At 50.8% G+C, this 16360-nt stretch overlaps 1 protein-coding gene across 2 annotated transcripts in view; it reads right to left on the bottom strand.

The window, feature by feature from the left end:
* CRTC3 (CREB regulated transcription coactivator 3) overlaps positions 1-16360 on the bottom strand; it is a 98635-nt gene that overhangs the window by 13433 nt on the left and 68842 nt on the right. For both annotated transcript variants that reach the window (XM_047735611.1, XM_047735612.1), the window contains exons 6-9: positions 14390-14490; positions 8045-8080; positions 6213-6298; positions 4338-4387 (exon numbers count right to left, since the gene is read on the bottom strand). In XM_047735611.1, the coding sequence (XP_047591567.1) occupies positions 4338-4387; positions 6213-6298; positions 8045-8080; positions 14390-14490 (273 nt within the window). The remainder of the gene's footprint in view (positions 1-4337; positions 4388-6212; positions 6299-8044; positions 8081-14389; positions 14491-16360) is intronic.

Genomic DNA, 16360 nt, shown 5'->3' with positions numbered 1-16360 from the left:
TGTGCGCCAGGCACTGGGCTGAGCTGGTGCTACAAAGACCAAGGAGCCGAGCGTGTGGGTTCGCTGTCAAGCCCGCCCCTGACATCTGAGGTCTGCAGCGAGAGTGCGCGTGGAGGCCCACGTACCATCTGTTTACGCGTCTAAAAGGTATGAATCAAATTAACACACCCTTAACTGAACTATGTTCTATGTTTCTGTCCTAACAAATGACACCTCCGTAAGAGCCTGGAAGGCCAGATTCAAATCCAGAATCCTCCGGCTCCTGGAAGCTCTGCCCTGGGACATACGGAAGGTGGCCGTGGTCCTCAGTCTGCCCAGCCTGCTCCGCAACCACAGGGCCCCCACACAGCATTCCCAGCCTACTGGCCAAGCCCTGGCCATACTCTACGTCCCCGCGACTGCATCCGTCAGGCAGGTGATGTGGTCCCCAGTGGCCCCTTGGACTCCAGACCCCATGGGAAGGGGTCTCTAAAGTGCCGCCTAGCCCCGGTCTGTGGGGCACTGCTCTTGGGGTTCATGGGCAGACAGGAGAGACAGAACGGTGGTAAAGCAAGCATTTGCAATGTAGAAGGAAGCATGGGGCCAGGGCTGAAGGGGGTGGGATGATCATTAGGGACCAGAATTGCAGGACCTGCTGGGTTGGGAAGGGAACGCTTTACCAAGCATGTGACAGGGTGCTCAGGCGTCAGGGAAGCCTGGAGTGGCCAGGGTGTCAGGGCAGAACGAGGAAGGGGTGGGGAGCAGGAGATGAGGTAGGAGGGGAGAGAAGTAAGCAAGGGTAAGACGACATGCTGTTCTCAAGAGTCTGGATCAGGGGCCGTGGGAGGTAGGGAGCCCAGTGTAAGCTGGAGAATGACACTTCAGAAATGCCACTGTGGTCACAGCTTGGAGGACGGTGTAAGGGAGCAGAGAGTGAGGCAGCGATGGCCCAGGTCTGACCCATGAGGCTGAAGAAGAGAGGAGCTGGAGGAAGGAGATGCTAGCGGGGAGCGGGGGAGGGTAATGGATTCCACCGAGGGCACTGCTGTCCAACAGAATCTCCCAGGGACCAGCCACGGGCATCAGGGCCACAGGAGACTCAGACAAGGCAGGGAGACAGCCACATGATACAAGTCTGTAGTAGTGTGAGGTGTGGAGGGGCTAACCAGAGGGCTGGGGGGCTTCCTGGAGGGCTCCTGGGCTGAGTTCCAAGACCCAGAGGGTCTAGGTGGGAAAACCAGTTCAGGCAGAGTTCACAGCATGGGCAAAGCAGGGAAGCATGAAACCACACAGTGTGCCCGAGGAATTTAGATACAGCAGGAACTACGACAGGAAGGTCAAGTTCAGGAGAGGTGGTGGTGAGGGAGGCGGGACTGGACAGGTAGGCAGAGCGCACATGAGGCTCAGAGTGACAAGAAGCCAGTGGAAGGTGGGAAGCAGGAAAAGACATAATCCACTGAGGACAATGTGGCTAACAGATGGGGGAGGAGGACTGGCATATGGAGCAGAGCCTGGCGGCAGAGAGGTGAGTGGTGGCTGGTGCGGCTTGGTAGTCAAGGGAGACAGAGCGAAGACAGAGTGTGGGGACTGAGTCGAAGAGACAGAAGGCACTACTGGAGAAGGACTCCCGACTTTCCAGCATGGGGACGCTGAGGTGTATGAGCAGACTGGGGTGGTGGGCGTGTGCTGTGGGGATGACAAGGAATTCTGTCTTAGACACCGAGTTTCCATAGGACAAGAGGACGCGTAAAGGGATGTCTCCTGATGACAGCTCCCTTGGAACAGTGCGGCTGGAGGCCAGGCCACGGTGGGCTGCAGAGTGGACAAGCAGTCACGGGAGAAGCCTCAGGAGTAAATACTCTTTCCAAAGTGTGGCTAAGAATTCTGGAAATGAGCAGGTAGGAAGTAACTATAAGTAACTACAAGGGAATGCAGGGCTAAGGAAGTATTTTTTCTGTGCAGACTCCTTAGTGAGTACATTTAAACACAGAGAGAAAACCTACTACGGCAGACAAGGCTGAACACCCAGGGGAGGGCAGGACAGGCAGGAGGGAGAGGCCTCAGAAAGGCCAATGTGGACAAGGACCAGGGAGTGGGTAAGGCGGTCAGCCTTGGCCAGGAGGACACCTGTGTCTCTGAGACCATGAGGAGAGAATGGCCAGAGGAATCCAGGCCAGGAGGGAACCTGAGCCTGCCTCCCTGGGGGCCTCCCTCTTCCCGGTACAGGTAGGGGGATGGACGGAACTGGCAGGTTTGGGAGGACGTGGGGAAGAAGGAAAGGTATCCAATTTGGCGGATGAGGAAGAAAGATTTTGGTTGTTGAAAAACTGAATGTGGTACCTTGTCTTTCTGATTGGCTGGATATAGGGGAATGGTTATAGCGTCAAAGATCAAGGAGTAGAAAAATGAACTTGAGAACCCAGGGTGGCTCACCCTGACAGCAGACAGGCTCTCTGACTGATGGGCGGCAGGAGGGAACGAAGGCAGAGGGAGGAAGCAGAGAAGACAGGGTCCACTGGCACAGAGCAAGGACGGAGAGTCGCTGGGGCTGGTGGGAAGCCGGTCACTGGTGACATTCAGAACAGTTTCTCTCCGGCTGAGAGAAACACAAGTTGTAACTTTCCAAACACGCCTATAACCTGCCGGCATCCTCTCTTGAATCTGGTAGGAGGCAGATAGTACTATCCTGGGTTCAAAACCTTCTGATGACTCCTATCTTACTTCCCATCCGTAGCAAGCGACAGCGGCCTCCTTACTGTCCAGGCACTCTCCTGCCTCAGTCTCTACCCCTGCTGTTTCCTCTGCCAGGGGCCCCTTTCCCCTTCCCGTCCCCCCATGTCCTAGTCACGGAGCATCTTATCAAGAAAGGTCTCGCCTATCTTACCCTGCCTTCTCTCTCTTCATTGTGCTCACCAATACACGACATGTTTGCCTAGTTGTTCCTTCCTATCTCTGTCCGCGAGAGCATTAGCTCCTGGAAAGCAGGGGTGTGACCACTTTGTTCCCAGCTCTACCCCAGCGCCTGGCATTAGGGGTCAATAATACCAGAATGGGTAAGAGTCACTGACTGGAATTCCAGCTTTAAACATAAGAGCAAGAGGACAACACTTGGCATCTGAGAAACTCCTGCTTTAAAGCTCTGGTAGGGGAAGAGGGGGCAAAAATACCGCACCCCGTTCTGGAACACAGGCCTCTGGAGCCCCGATCACTCAAGTGTCAGGGTTCTTGAGGAAAACCTTAGCCCTCTCTGTGGGGACGCCCCACAGCGTGGGGTGTCCCGGCGGGCTTTCTAACTTTTTGGAGAGAAGGTCAGTCCTCACCCCAGCTCAGCGGACTGGCCATCACCGGAGTTTATGCTAAGCAGCTGAAGAAAGGAAAGCAGGGCACTCCCCGAGGAACGGCTGTCAAAGGCCCCCAGGACACTGCTGGGGAATAACATTCAAGCAGGGCCTGAAGCAGATGTACTGTGTCCCCAGGCTGGCTGATGCGTGTGCTCGGCCTCGGGAGGCTCGTGCAAGGGCCCTGTTCGCAGACCATGTTCTTCCGGCCCCGGAAGGCGCTGCTGCTTCCAAGCTGGGTCCGGTTCCAGCAGTGGCAGCGGTGAGTGCACAGCGGTGACCCGCCTCGGCACGCAGCTCCCTCGGGCCCCCCGGGGGGTCCGGCCTCTCTGAAGGAGGTCCTTCCTGGCAGCTGGGGTCCAGGAGCAGCAGCTCCTCCCCGGCGGGCCCCGCTGTGCTCCCTGAAACCCACCCCCTGAGTAGCCGGTGCGGCGCCTGCGGACGTCGGGGCGACATGACCCCCTCAGCTCCTCACCTGTCCTGTGTCCCAATCTCCTCAGTGCTTCTTCCCTCACGAGCGACCAGGCCGCCTTCTGCAGGCCGCCTGCCACCTTGCAGGGAGCAGAGCCGCGCAAGGACACTAACCAATTAGCGGTTTCATAAGCACTTTTGGTATTTGCCAATTTTCCTTGACTCGCCTTCTGCTGATTTTTTAAAAACTGAGGTAAAATCTACCTGCCGGGAGGTTTCGCACGTCTAAGTGTGAGGCTCGGCAGCCGGAAGTGTGCAAAGACACGCTGTCCGTGGGCGTGTGTGTTCACCGACGCTGGGCTGTGCTCTTCTCAAGCGTGTTTATGGCACTGTCGCTTGCTAGGGCCGTTCGGCCACTGAATTACTTAAAACAAATGAAATATGACTACCAGCGGGAGCTGCTGTTTTTGTGAACGTTCAGCTGACTTCCAAGTTACACCTAACAAGGGAAGTTGCTCGGATTTTTGGGACAAAGTCCCAAGACTTTCCTTAGGGACAACGTTGGGGATAGTCGGTCTCTGAACCTTGAACAGGAAGAACATGACTTACTTGCCACCTCCAACATCACAGGATCGAGGGCGCCCTGACAGGGACTGAATCTGGGGAGAGACATAAAAAACCTGGGATTACTCACTGTAAAGTCAAATTCAAGTTTTTTGAAAGTGTCTTTGTAAGTGTCTTGGGCTCCCAGCACGGTAAGGAGCACCCACACAGGGCAGCCATTTCAGTTCAGACTGGACTTTTCCTGGCACAAGGGGGGCATGACATTAGTGAGTTTTCTTAGTTTCTGCCTTGTTAATTTTTCTCGTAGGTGAATACTATTTCCTTCAAAAAGGCCAATGTTTTGGGGTGCCTGGGTGGCTCAGTGGGTTAAAGCCTCTGTCTTCGGCTCAGGTCATGATCTCAGGGTCCTGGGGTCGAGCCCTGTATTGGGCTCTTTGCTCAGCGGGGAGCCTGCTTCCCTCTCTCTCTGCCTGCCTCTCTGTGCACTTGTGATCTCTGTCTTTCGAATAAATAAACAGAATCTTAAAAAAAAAATCCAAAAAGGCCAGTGTTTTATAGAGAGAGTTTTTAAATCAACATTATTTTCCCAACTGACCTCAGAGAAAAGGAAGAAAACAAAAAAACAAAACAGGGTGAAGAAGGAGGAAATTAACGTCAGAAGGAAACACGTATTTCCGCTAAAACATAAGCTTCAGGAGGGCAGGGTTTTTACTCTGTTCATTGTACTATCCCTGTAGCTAGAGGGCCTGGTGATAGGGGCTCCATAAAGAGACTGTGGGGAAAAATGAATGTACCACTGACTCAACTCTTCTCCCAGAAATGGCTTACGGAGTGCTGCAAATCCCTACGAAGTAGGGTGAGCTCCTCCTTCCAGAGACAGCAGTCCCTGGCACTTGGGGAAGAGTGGGTGCTACTACGTTTCCCGCTGGAGAAGATGGTGCTGTCCTCCAAAACCACCCGTGCCTCCCACGGCCACAAGGACAGCATAGCCCCTCCTACTGTTTAGTATGTTCGTTTTTTATTTCAGTTTATTTAAGTCCCCTGTACACCCAACGTGGGGCTCGAGCTCCTGACCCTGAGATCAAAAGTCTCGCGTGCTCTTCTGGCTGAGCCAGCCATGTGCCCCGAAGTACATGCATTTAAAATGATATCTCCCCCTCTCCTCCCCAAAAGATGAAACATCATGTATATCTTGCTTTTATAAAAAAATGCCCTTTCAAGCCCACCCTTAATGCTAATGGTGACTCTGATAGATCTGGCAGAAGAAATTGGGATCTGACCATAAGGCAGTACAAGCATCACTAATGCCCTTTCTTTCAAAGGAAACACAGCTTCCCTACGGGAAGAGAGGCCACGTCAGGTTCCGTGGGACCTCGGTCCTTCTACAGCCGACAAGATTCACAAGAGCCGTGGTGGTGGGCAGCTGGCAAGCTGTACACGCAAATACTCAGAGGCTCTCGGAAGTCACAAAACAGATGACCGACTTACTGACTCCGAGGACTCGGGTCAAACACACTTCATTAAAGAAACGGGTATCTGGTGAACCAGCCACGCACAGAAACTGGTGATGGGGAGAAGGTTTGGCTCTAAAACAGAAAAATCTGCTTATGACTAGTCACCAGGCTTCAGAGCTTCTAGAAACACGAATGAGGAGTGAAGGATGGACAGGATTTTCTGAATGAGTAAATTCACATGAAAACTGTGAGTTTCGTGAACAGTGTCAAGAGATCCCTGTCCTAATTCATCGACACAGTTGTGGTCAGTTTCACTTAAACCATCATTCCCTAATGTACTCTTCCATCTCTGTCCCCTGACATCTTTGCTTCCTTTTTTCTCAGTTCTTATCTCCCCCACCGCAGGATTTTAGTGACCTCGTAAGTGTAAATATTCAGTGATAACAAACACAGACGACTCCCCTACCTCCTTGGTCTCCCACAGTTGCTTTGGCAGTGGCTTGGGAACGTTTAACAGATTCTCTTCTTTCAGTGGGCCCGGGAAAGACAGCACTGAAGGGGGGAGAAAGACATATTCACTGCGTTTAGAAGGCAGCCATCCCACCCTCAGCCAAATCATCCTCGCAAAAAATGACTGATATGGCACTGTGTATTGACTGGGGAAGAGCTGGTGTGGGCCTCTGCAGCCAGGCACTGAGCAAAGGCCTTTGGAGACACAGGAAAAGGGCATTACAGAGATGGAGAGATAAGAAAAAAAAGCCTAGGGTGCCTGGGTGGCTCAGTTGGTTAAGCAACTGCCTTCGGCTCAGGTCGATCGAGTCCCGCATTGGGCTCCCAGCTCCACAGAGTCTGCTTCTCCCTCTGAACTTCTCCTCTCTCATGTTCTCTCTCTCAAATAAATAAATAAATAAATAAATAAATAAATATCTTTTTAGAAAAAAAGAAAAAGGGAAAGAAAAAAAGGCCTAGAAATGAGGACAGACTAGAGGGTGGATGACTGTGGAGTCGAGCTGCTCTTCTCAGTGGAGCATGGCCTAAGTAAAGGAGTGGTAGGAGATCCAGTTTAGAAGGTCAAGGACAGATCGACAGGCCCCCAAGCTTGGCAAGGAGATGGTGGAAGCCGATGCAATGGGGATCACACAGTGGCCCAGGAGGGATGAAATGAGGATAACCAAGACAAGAGAAACACCATAGGGAAGACAAGGCGGCCGGCCATGGGGCTGCCTGGTGACGGGCTGGGAGAGGGGAAGGGAACTGAAAACCCAGAGGGCTTGAAGCAGAGCTGTGGGATGGCCAGCTCTGTGCTGAGGGACCATCCCACGGTTTTCTGCGTTATTGCTCTCAGTCTGGCCAGGTGAAACGGGGATCATGTCATCTGATGTCAGGAAGGGGATACATCATGAGAGACACTAATGACTGCTCGAAACTAGGGATGCTGTTAGGTCTCAGTGACGGTCATGGCTGCCCCGTCTCAGCCCCACACAGGACAGTCTCCAAACCCAAGAATAACAGACCCTGGAAAAAAGTCACTTGAAACGGAGACCAAAGTTGCTGAGGAGAGTCTGAGATGCAATGCTCTTTACTCGGCGCCAGGAAGATGGCGGTCAGGTCTGCTCGGCTCCTCGGGCCTGCCCCAGCGCTCCCAGGGGTCTCTCTTAATTCTGGTATTCCAGCCACTCTCTTTTGAAGAGCTTATTTGGCCAAGTTAAATCTCAGGTTATAGAGATTCAGAGAAAGAAAACAGTGCCTGGTTCCGAATGAATAGAGGAACCGTGTCACTCTCTCCTTTGTTAGTGGCTTCGGGGGTCATCTCAGTACATCTCCAACAGCAGCTGGCTTCATGAAGCTCAGTATCTCCTGCCAGATCTGCAATTTCGTTTTGCAACCAATTTGCCTTTTTCTGGCATTGTTTACTTACGTGTGTCAATTACCCACTTGCAAAACTTTCTAAGTAGGAATAGACAGCTGAGAAGGGAAGGGTCTTGGGATAATTAATGGTCCAAGGGACCGACTCATTCCTACTTTGCTGTGGATATGGATACAATTTTGCTTCCCTGCACAACCTTATGACCATGGGACTGTGAGGACTCAGATGACAGGGAGCCTTTGTGATCTAAGTACACGGTTCCTCCCCATGCCCTTGATCGTGGCTAGCCTGGATTTTATACAGCCTCTCAGAGAAGTGAACTGAGCAGCTGCCATGAGCACTTGGGAAAGTCCTGAGAGCAGGAGTCTCGGGAGTGTGAAGGGAGCCTAGAGATGCTGCACTCAGCGCCGGCAGGTGAAAGTAGGTCATACCTTCCCCATGTACGTCGTTCTCACCATCACAGAAACCTGGTGGGAAAGGGAAAAAAAATACACTTTTATGTGGTGCTTTCAATTTTATTTATCTAAGAATTAGTGACTCTTTCTGATTTGAAACAGAATCGTGAAAATTCCAGGGTGATTTTGGTACACTGATGCTCATCCAAGGTGCACTAGTGTTTCTACGAACATTAGAATAGGTATGGCCCGTTTGAGTCGAGAGTTGGCTCCTTTCTACTCCCCCTTTAAAATGATCTCAGTCTTAATTTTTTTTTAAAAACTGCCTCTGTCTTGAAAGAACAACGTACAAAGTCTGAGAACCTCTATTCAAATCACAAAATAAAGAAGTTCAGATCAAAACTCTTCCAAGTTGCGGGGGTGGGGGAAGGGCTGGTAACTCCAAAAGTCTACATGACTGGTTCACACGAACCATGCGTGTCTAGAGGGACAGACTGCAAGTCCCATGCTGTATGTTGTTATATAGATTGCTTGCAAAGAGTCAAATTATTTTTAAAAAAATTATCTGTAGTCTCTGTCAATTTAAGTAGCATATATGATAGCTATTCACAAAGTTTTAAACATTTGACTTAGAATAAATTCTGGCTGAATCAAATATTTTTAATCCATAAAATATACTGCAGATGACCAACCACAGTATTTTTCATTGTTCTAAGCTAAAACCCATGAATTAGGTGACCATCCTCCTTGGAGCAAATACCCTGAGTTTTCTTTCTTTCTTTTTTTTTTTTAAAGATTTTATTTATTTACTTGAGAGAGAGAATGACGGAGAGAGCATGAGAGGGGGAAGGTCAGAGGGAGAAGCAGACTCCCTGAGTAGGGAGTCCCAATGTGGGACTCGATCCTTGGACTCCAGGATCATGACCTGAGCAGAAGGCAGTCGCCCAACTGAGCCACCCAGGCACCCCTACATGAGCTTTCAATATAAAATCAGGACAAAGTTTTAAGTTCTGAGCCTTTAAATATACTTAAATGCTTGCTTAAAGTTTAGATAAGTTTCTGGAGAACCTGATAAGCCTCTACAGCTTCAACACCAGGTGTAATGATCATTCTTTCAACATGGATTCCTCAAGTTCCTGCAAGGAGGGAGTGCTAGGCGTGGCCAGGTGGGAGATGACCAGTGAAAAGTCAGAACTCTGAAGCAAATTCTCAAAAACAGGTAGAAGACCGACCATTTCAGTAGAGCCCAGGGCGGGGGCAACACTGAGAATCCCCAGGAGCACTAACAAGCTGATAAACCCAGCACGCTCATAAAGACAGAACGTCTCTCAGCCCACGGAAGCAGAACCCAACTTAGTAATTTAAGACTTTATTTTAGTGCACAGAAAGACTTGGGTAAAAGCCTGTTAAAATGTAGCTTTGTGGGCCCAAGCCTCAAAGACTGATCCGGAGGGAGTGAGAATGGGCCCAGGAATCTGTTTTTAACGATCACCTCTGAGGACTGTCTGCAGACCATCCTTGGCCCACTTTCCGAGGGACCTGGACGAGGCTAGACCTGAATTCTGATTTGACGTCTCCAAAGAAGGCAAGGTGAGGGCTGCCCGGCTGGCTCAGTGGAAGACCAGGTAAGTTCTGACTTGGGGTTGTGAGTTTGAGCACCACAGTGGATGTAGAGATGACTTTAAAATCTTAAGGGCGGGGGTCGCCTGGGTGGCTCAGTGGGTTAAGCCTCTGCCTTCGGCTCAGGTCATGGTCTCAGGGTCCTGGGATCGAGCCCTGCATTGGGCTCTCTGCTCAGCAGGGAACCTGCTTCCTCCTCTCTCTCTGTCTGCCTCTCTGCCTACTTGTGATCTCTGTCAAATAAATAAACAAAATCTTTTAAAAAAATAATAAAATAAAATAAAATCTTAAGGGTGGGGCGCCTGGGTGGCTCAGTAGGTTAAACATTCCACTCTTGATCTCAGGGTCATGAGTTCAAGCCCCATGTTGGGCTCCACACCCAGTGTGGAGCCCACTTAATAAAAATAAATAAAATAAAACCTTAAAACAAACAGATGAAAAACAAAGCAAGGTGAGCAGAGCATCAGAAAATGAGGTGCAGAGAGAGTGAAGGTGAAGCTCTACAACAGCAACTGTCAGCAGGACGGAAAAGAAACTTCTCATGCATCTTTTGGCTTCCTTGGGGCCCTCATCTTGGGAAGGGGCTGGGAACGTGACCATTCTGACCACTACACTGGGATTATCCCATTGCAAACAACAGACTGGCTTCACTCAGCAACCTGGCGTGGTATGAGGCTACATCGCTTCATCAAGACCCCAGGCCCCCCACGCTCCCTTAGTATGGCTGCCCTGGCCCTGGAACATGAGGACCCGGCGGAGGGCTACCTGAGGAAACTGGATGGCAAGCAGATACCCCACCTGCTCTCCTGTTTGTGCCATCCCTCTCCCTCAGATGGGCACAGAAGGAGGGCCTCATGGAGGAGGTGGCACCGCAGTTAGGCCCTGAAGGATAATGATGGGGATGACCATAATGAGAGCTAGCACTATGGCTCACGTACCACGGCCCAGGCTTCACAGCACTGCGAGGCAGTCCATGTTGTCCTCACAGCAGCCCTGAGGCAGGCACCGTGAGCTGCACCGCTAAGTTCTGGGACTAGAACTCTGGCCTGTGTGCCTCCAGGAAGTCCAGCTGCTGTAGTGGGAGGGATGTGGACACTGGGGAGTGAGGTTGAAGGGGACGCCCCAGTGCAGAGTTGGGAGGAGGAGGACAGGGAAGGGGACGTGAGGCCAAATGTGTCTCCTAGCAGGAGACGGGGGGCATGGCAGATGGGGCTGTACTGAAGCAGTCTGCCGGTGGCTCAGCGGGAGACATGGAAGGGGAGTGGCAGGATGACAGCTGAGCTCTGGAGAGAGTGTTCCAGCAGCGCGTGTGAGATGGACGGAGAGGAGAAGGCCCAAAGGCAGGGAGACGGTGTGGGAAACTGGGAGGCCAGTCCAGGCAAGAAGGAAGTGGGGGCCAGGCACTGAGGACAGGAGAGAGGCCGCTCTGAGGCTCGCTGCAGGGCAGGAGGGCTGGGACTCGGCTGCTGAATGCTGTGAGGGCTGTGGGAGGGAGGGTGAGGCTCCCAGGTTCAGTGCCCAGGTAAGCGGAACAACAGTGGCGGCCATGACTGGTTTGTCAGAGCCAAGCTAACGCAGAGTCAACATATCCACGCCCGGATCTGTATTACTGGATGACAAAATACCATAGGATACAACTAGAAATAAAGCATTGAGGCCTATAAAGGGAACGCTTTGTGACTGGACATCAGGAAACAGAGGAAACTCACTCACATCCGTCCCACAGGGCTAAGGGATGGCCGCGGCCAAGGCTGCATCTGTGTTCCGGGCACCCAGGAGGCCTCAGAGCCGCTGGGCACTGACCTCCTGAGTGCAACACAGACCACGTGCCCTCTGCCCGCTCCCATGCCGTACAGATAGAAAGTCTTCCAGCGGCTGGATTTGCAGAAATGGGTCCCTTCACAACAAGCCTCTGGGGCTTCAGCCTCCCCATTCGGGCACTCCTGCCATCTGGGTGATGCTTTTGCCCCTCTTTAGATCTGAGATGTTTGTGCCTTCCCCCTCTCCGTCCTCTCCTCCGTGCAATCAGGGGTCATTAACAGGCTCACTTCCTACGGGTTGTTTGCATTTTAGACCTTCTTCTTAACTGTGCAGGTCACAGCGTTTGCCTGCGGACAGAGGATCATTAAAACACAGAGGTCCAAGACACGCCTCCTTCCCGGAGGAGGAGGTCGGGGCTACGGTTCCCAAACCGGTACAACTCAGCATCTATCTACAAGCTGTGGGTGCAGAAAAGACCATTCTCCCACACTCTTCGGTCCTGAGCTCCAGACTGCTCCTGGGAAGGACAGGACCAGCCCCCATGTCCATGACCACGTGGGAGTGGGGGGCAGTTAGGGGACAGGCCTGGGCTACAGGACAGAGCCAGGGTCCCAGCGAGCCCTTACGCTTGCCCGGCAGTGTGCATGTGAAATGGCGAAGCACCCCGGCCACCAGGGAAATCTGGTCATGGCTTCTCTTCGTAGATTCTGAATAATGAAAAGAAAAGAAACTAAAAATCTTGTCTGGTGTAGAAGCTTATTCCTGTTATTTACATCACCCACTTACCACTGACGCCTAATTGTCACACAACTCAGTAACCATTGTGAAAATTACTAAGGATGAACACACCAATGGCTTCATTCTCTGGGGATACACAGTCCTGCTCACAGATGTACCAGTTTATTGCTCATGTGGCTAAGTTAGGAGCAGGTACTCCCTCATCACCAGCTTGCAAACAGACAGACAGACAGTGGGGACATGGTGGCTGCATCACTGAGCTCAGGAAGGATTCCCAGGGAAAGAGCGGTTACTGCTACTTCTGCTACAGAGCCTGAATCCTGGGCTTCAACTGCATTTTCCTATCACTTTTTAAACCCTTACTTTATTTGGTTGGTTCTATAATAAATACCTTTTTGCCAAGCTAGCTGGTATTTTTAAAATCCAAAGGGAAAGAAAATGAAAAACTTTTAATGAATTACAGGGGGAAAATACACAGAACTCTTTAAAATAGCTCCCACCGACAAATATAATTCTCCAGAAATAATCCCCACCCTTGGAGACTTGAATAATATTTTAAACACACTGGCTTTCCCATGTAAACACATCCATATTTGGCCGTGTTTCTGAGTTGTGCTGTCCTCACACGGCAAGTGTGCACAAGCAGGCCCACAGCTCGGACGCTGGGGCTGGAGGCTCCCCCCGTGACCCCCCAAACCCGACAGACGCTGTGGCCCCCCAATCTCCAGTCGCTGACTTGACAAGGAGTGACCACCTCGATCCTTGAGTCGGCCCAGGAATTCTGCTCCCAATTTCTTTCTTGCTCCGTCTGCCAAAAGCAGCTCTGACACAGTTCTGCCTGATTCCTTCTCACTCACCCCTTCTGACATCTCGCATCTCTCCCCTCACAGGTCCTGCGGCTCCTGGTATGAATACTTCACCTAGTCAATCCCTTTCTGTGCTTTCTCTCTCTGCGTGCAGGCCTCAAAGGCTCTTTATTTAAATTATCTGCAGTTGCCTTCTGGTCTCTAGGCCTCTGGCCCTTTCTGCAGAGGCATAAACTTTGCAGAGAGGACAGGAGACGTGAAGGAACGATAGAGGCTGAAAGGTGGCTCTTTATCAGTGTCTCCGGGGTCAAAACCCATCCATCTGGTTCCCTCCCAGTCCGGGGAGACCAGGATGTCGCTGTACTTCTTGGCACTTCCACTGATCACAGCCGCTGCTTTTCTGGCTTTTGTGTATATGGTCCCATCTCTGCCTCTCCCGGAGCTAAACTCTCACGTCTCCCCATAGACCCTGCTCCTCCGAGCAATGAGCATCGGGCTCCTGTCCAGTTCCCACATTCCTGCCAGCCTGACGCTCCCATTCCCATGGACGGAAACACGGCCAGATGGCCCAGACCGACTCTCAAAGATCTCGTGCTTGAAACGTAAGAAATGTTTAGGCCAAGGCAGTCATCTACGAGTGAGACCAACGGAACAAACACAGCGAAGTCATTACTAATCCCACCCCTACTATATGCAAGGAAGGAAGACCTTGAACAGTCACCAAATAGAGGCTATTTGGGGTTCAAGTGGTCTGAAAAATAAAGAAAACCAGAAAGGCTGGGATTATCTTGACCAAGATTTATTTTTTCCCCTGTTTTAAGACCGAACACCTAGCCCTAAGTGTTGTGGACAAGAGTCAACCTGCATAGGAAGGAGGTAATGCAAGACCATTATTCCTATTAGATTATCACTCCCAAAGGAAAGGCAGGCTTGCGGTGTGTCTTAGTGAAGCAGGCTGGGTTCCTGGCAGATGAGATGTCAGCCCCTAGAGTGTTCTAGCAAGGGCTCTGTGCCTGCAGGCCACTGTGTAATTTCTCCATCACTGAGGGTCGCTCCTCTGTGCCGTGCACCGTGCTGGAGATAAGACCATCAGGATGCTGACTTTTCAAGAAATCTACACCAAGCAGAGGGAGAGAAGGCAGAAGGCAGCCAAGTGGCACAGGTGCCAAGATAGGCCTGAGCCTAGAGGAACTCCAGGCTGTGATAAGGACATGAGTAGTTCTGGGCTGGTAAAAGGAGGAAGGTCAAGGATGGCCCCAAGGAAATGACAACAAAGCCAAGGGTGTTGGTCAGGTAGGCTGGGGTAGATCAGAGAGGAAAAGACAGGAACAGGAAGACACATCAAGAGTGGTTGTCCTGGCTGAAAGAGGTGACTGAGGGCCAAATCCCGGAGCTGGAGTCACTCTAAACAGAATGAGAAAGCGGACGCTGTGAGCAGTGGGCCTGTGTGTCTTACCCATGTATGGGGCAGGCCAGGTGGACTGGCCCCCTCCTCCGTAGGGGTCCTGGGGCTTAGCGCTCAGAGCACTCGTGTGAAGCGCAGAATCAGAATTGGTCCTAAGGGGAGGAGGAGAGAGTCTGACTGAAAATCCATTTTTCCTTAGGAAGAATGCAATATTCTTTGCTGAAAATTACCAACAGGAGAGAACTCAAGCACCCATAGGATGAGGAGTCTGAACCTACCTGAAGTCCCTCACCTCGGTAACAGCCTCTGAGGGTCGCCCACACCCAACAAGACCTTAATCTGTACGTGTATAGTCTCACGCTTCAAAGCTAATGGCATAATGCTCTATTTCAACAACATAGAGCTTGGACTCATGGCCTCCCCCAAGGGGCTCCCTGTTCTCCCTGCAACACAGAAGACGGGTGGGACCAGTGCATTCTTTGCTCCAGATTTTCTCCATGTGAGAGTAAGTCCTCCTGTGTGAAAGGTTCCCTACAGCCATGCTCAGGGGGCATGCAAGGTCGAGACGACTCTGCAAATAATACTAAATGTTCCATGCCTTCTGCTCTCATTCTCTCATGAGCACAGCACTTTCCAGCAATGGCCTGTGAGGTCACTATGGACGGAATGCATAAACTGAGAACCCAGCTACCTTCAAGAGGGTTGTGAAAGGTAAAACAGCGCCCCCTTTTTGGTAAATTCTTCGTTTTAGAAAATATAACGCGCTTCCTAAAAGAAGGCATCTTTTATGTTGACGTGTAATGAATCTATTATTGCTATTCTTTAATTTTTAAATTAACAAGTATCTTTTATAAACAGATGAATATCAACAGACACAGCCATATATGCAAACACTCTTTGAGGGCCTCAGTGGTTTTTAAGACTGTAAAGGGGTCCTAAGACAAAAAGGTTGGGAACCCCAATCTACAGCAAATTTTGGAAATTGCCCCCAACGGCTCCAATTTCTACATAATCTTAACTCTAAGGGATGATTATTTACTTTTTCTCATCCATGGGTCAAACTATCTGCCATGAAAAGAACTTGTGAGAGATGTCAGATTAGCTGAAAATGCTTCCTGTGGTCTCTTCTAGGTGACAGCCTCAGGTGGCCATTAAGCTGTGTGGCCTGACTGTGCACCATGGCGGTGCCGTGTTCAGACAAGGGTATGGGGTGGGAGTAGGGGCAGGGAGGGCAGGTCAGAAGCTGCATGAGGCAGCAGAAAGAGCATAGACCCTGGGATCTGAGACCGCTGGGTTTGGATTCCAGCTCCTTCACAGATGCAAAAAGGCACAAGAGAATATCAATCAAATGCAGAGAGACAACTGGGAAAATCCGTATATAGCCTGGGTTTGGCTAATATGAAGGAATCGCTATTAATTTTGTTACGTGTGATAATGGCATTGTGGTTGTGTTTTCTTTAAAAGAAGTTCTTATCAACCGTTCCTGTTAGAGACATTTACAGGGGCAGTAGTCTATCTGGCGGGGGTGGGGTAGGGGGTAGTAGGGATGGGGGTATACGGCACGACACGGATGAGGACCAAAGCTGAAGGGTGGGCATGGGGACTTCTGGTCATGCTTTTCTCTTCTATGTATGTTTTATATTTTACACTATAAATGGTTAAAAAAAAAGTCTCAGTTCCATCACATGCTAGCTACATTGCCTTGGACAAGTCCTTTAGTCTCTTAAAACAGAACGTAATATTCGTTCTTGAGGGCAGCTGTCAGAATCAAAAACACTGACCTCCACACAACACTCAACCCTGGCATCGGGCCGAGCACGATCACGACAGGAGGGAATGCTGGCTGGGTGCTAATGCTACCCCTGTTTCTCACAGATCTGATGTGATTCTCACCCACCCCCAAGAGAGGTGTGATCATCTGCCTTTTCCAGATGGGTAAACTGGGGCGCAGAGAAGTTATACAACTTACTCAAAGTCACACAGTAAGACCCAACCCTGTAGTCCCCCCAGGACCCCATCTAT

This window comes from Lutra lutra, chromosome 7 (assembly GCF_902655055.1).
Source record: "Lutra lutra chromosome 7, mLutLut1.2, whole genome shotgun sequence".
NCBI lineage: Eukaryota > Metazoa > Chordata > Mammalia > Carnivora > Mustelidae > Lutra > Lutra lutra.
The sequence above is the reverse complement of the archived record's forward strand: the minus strand, read 5'-3'. Positions and strand labels throughout refer to the sequence as shown.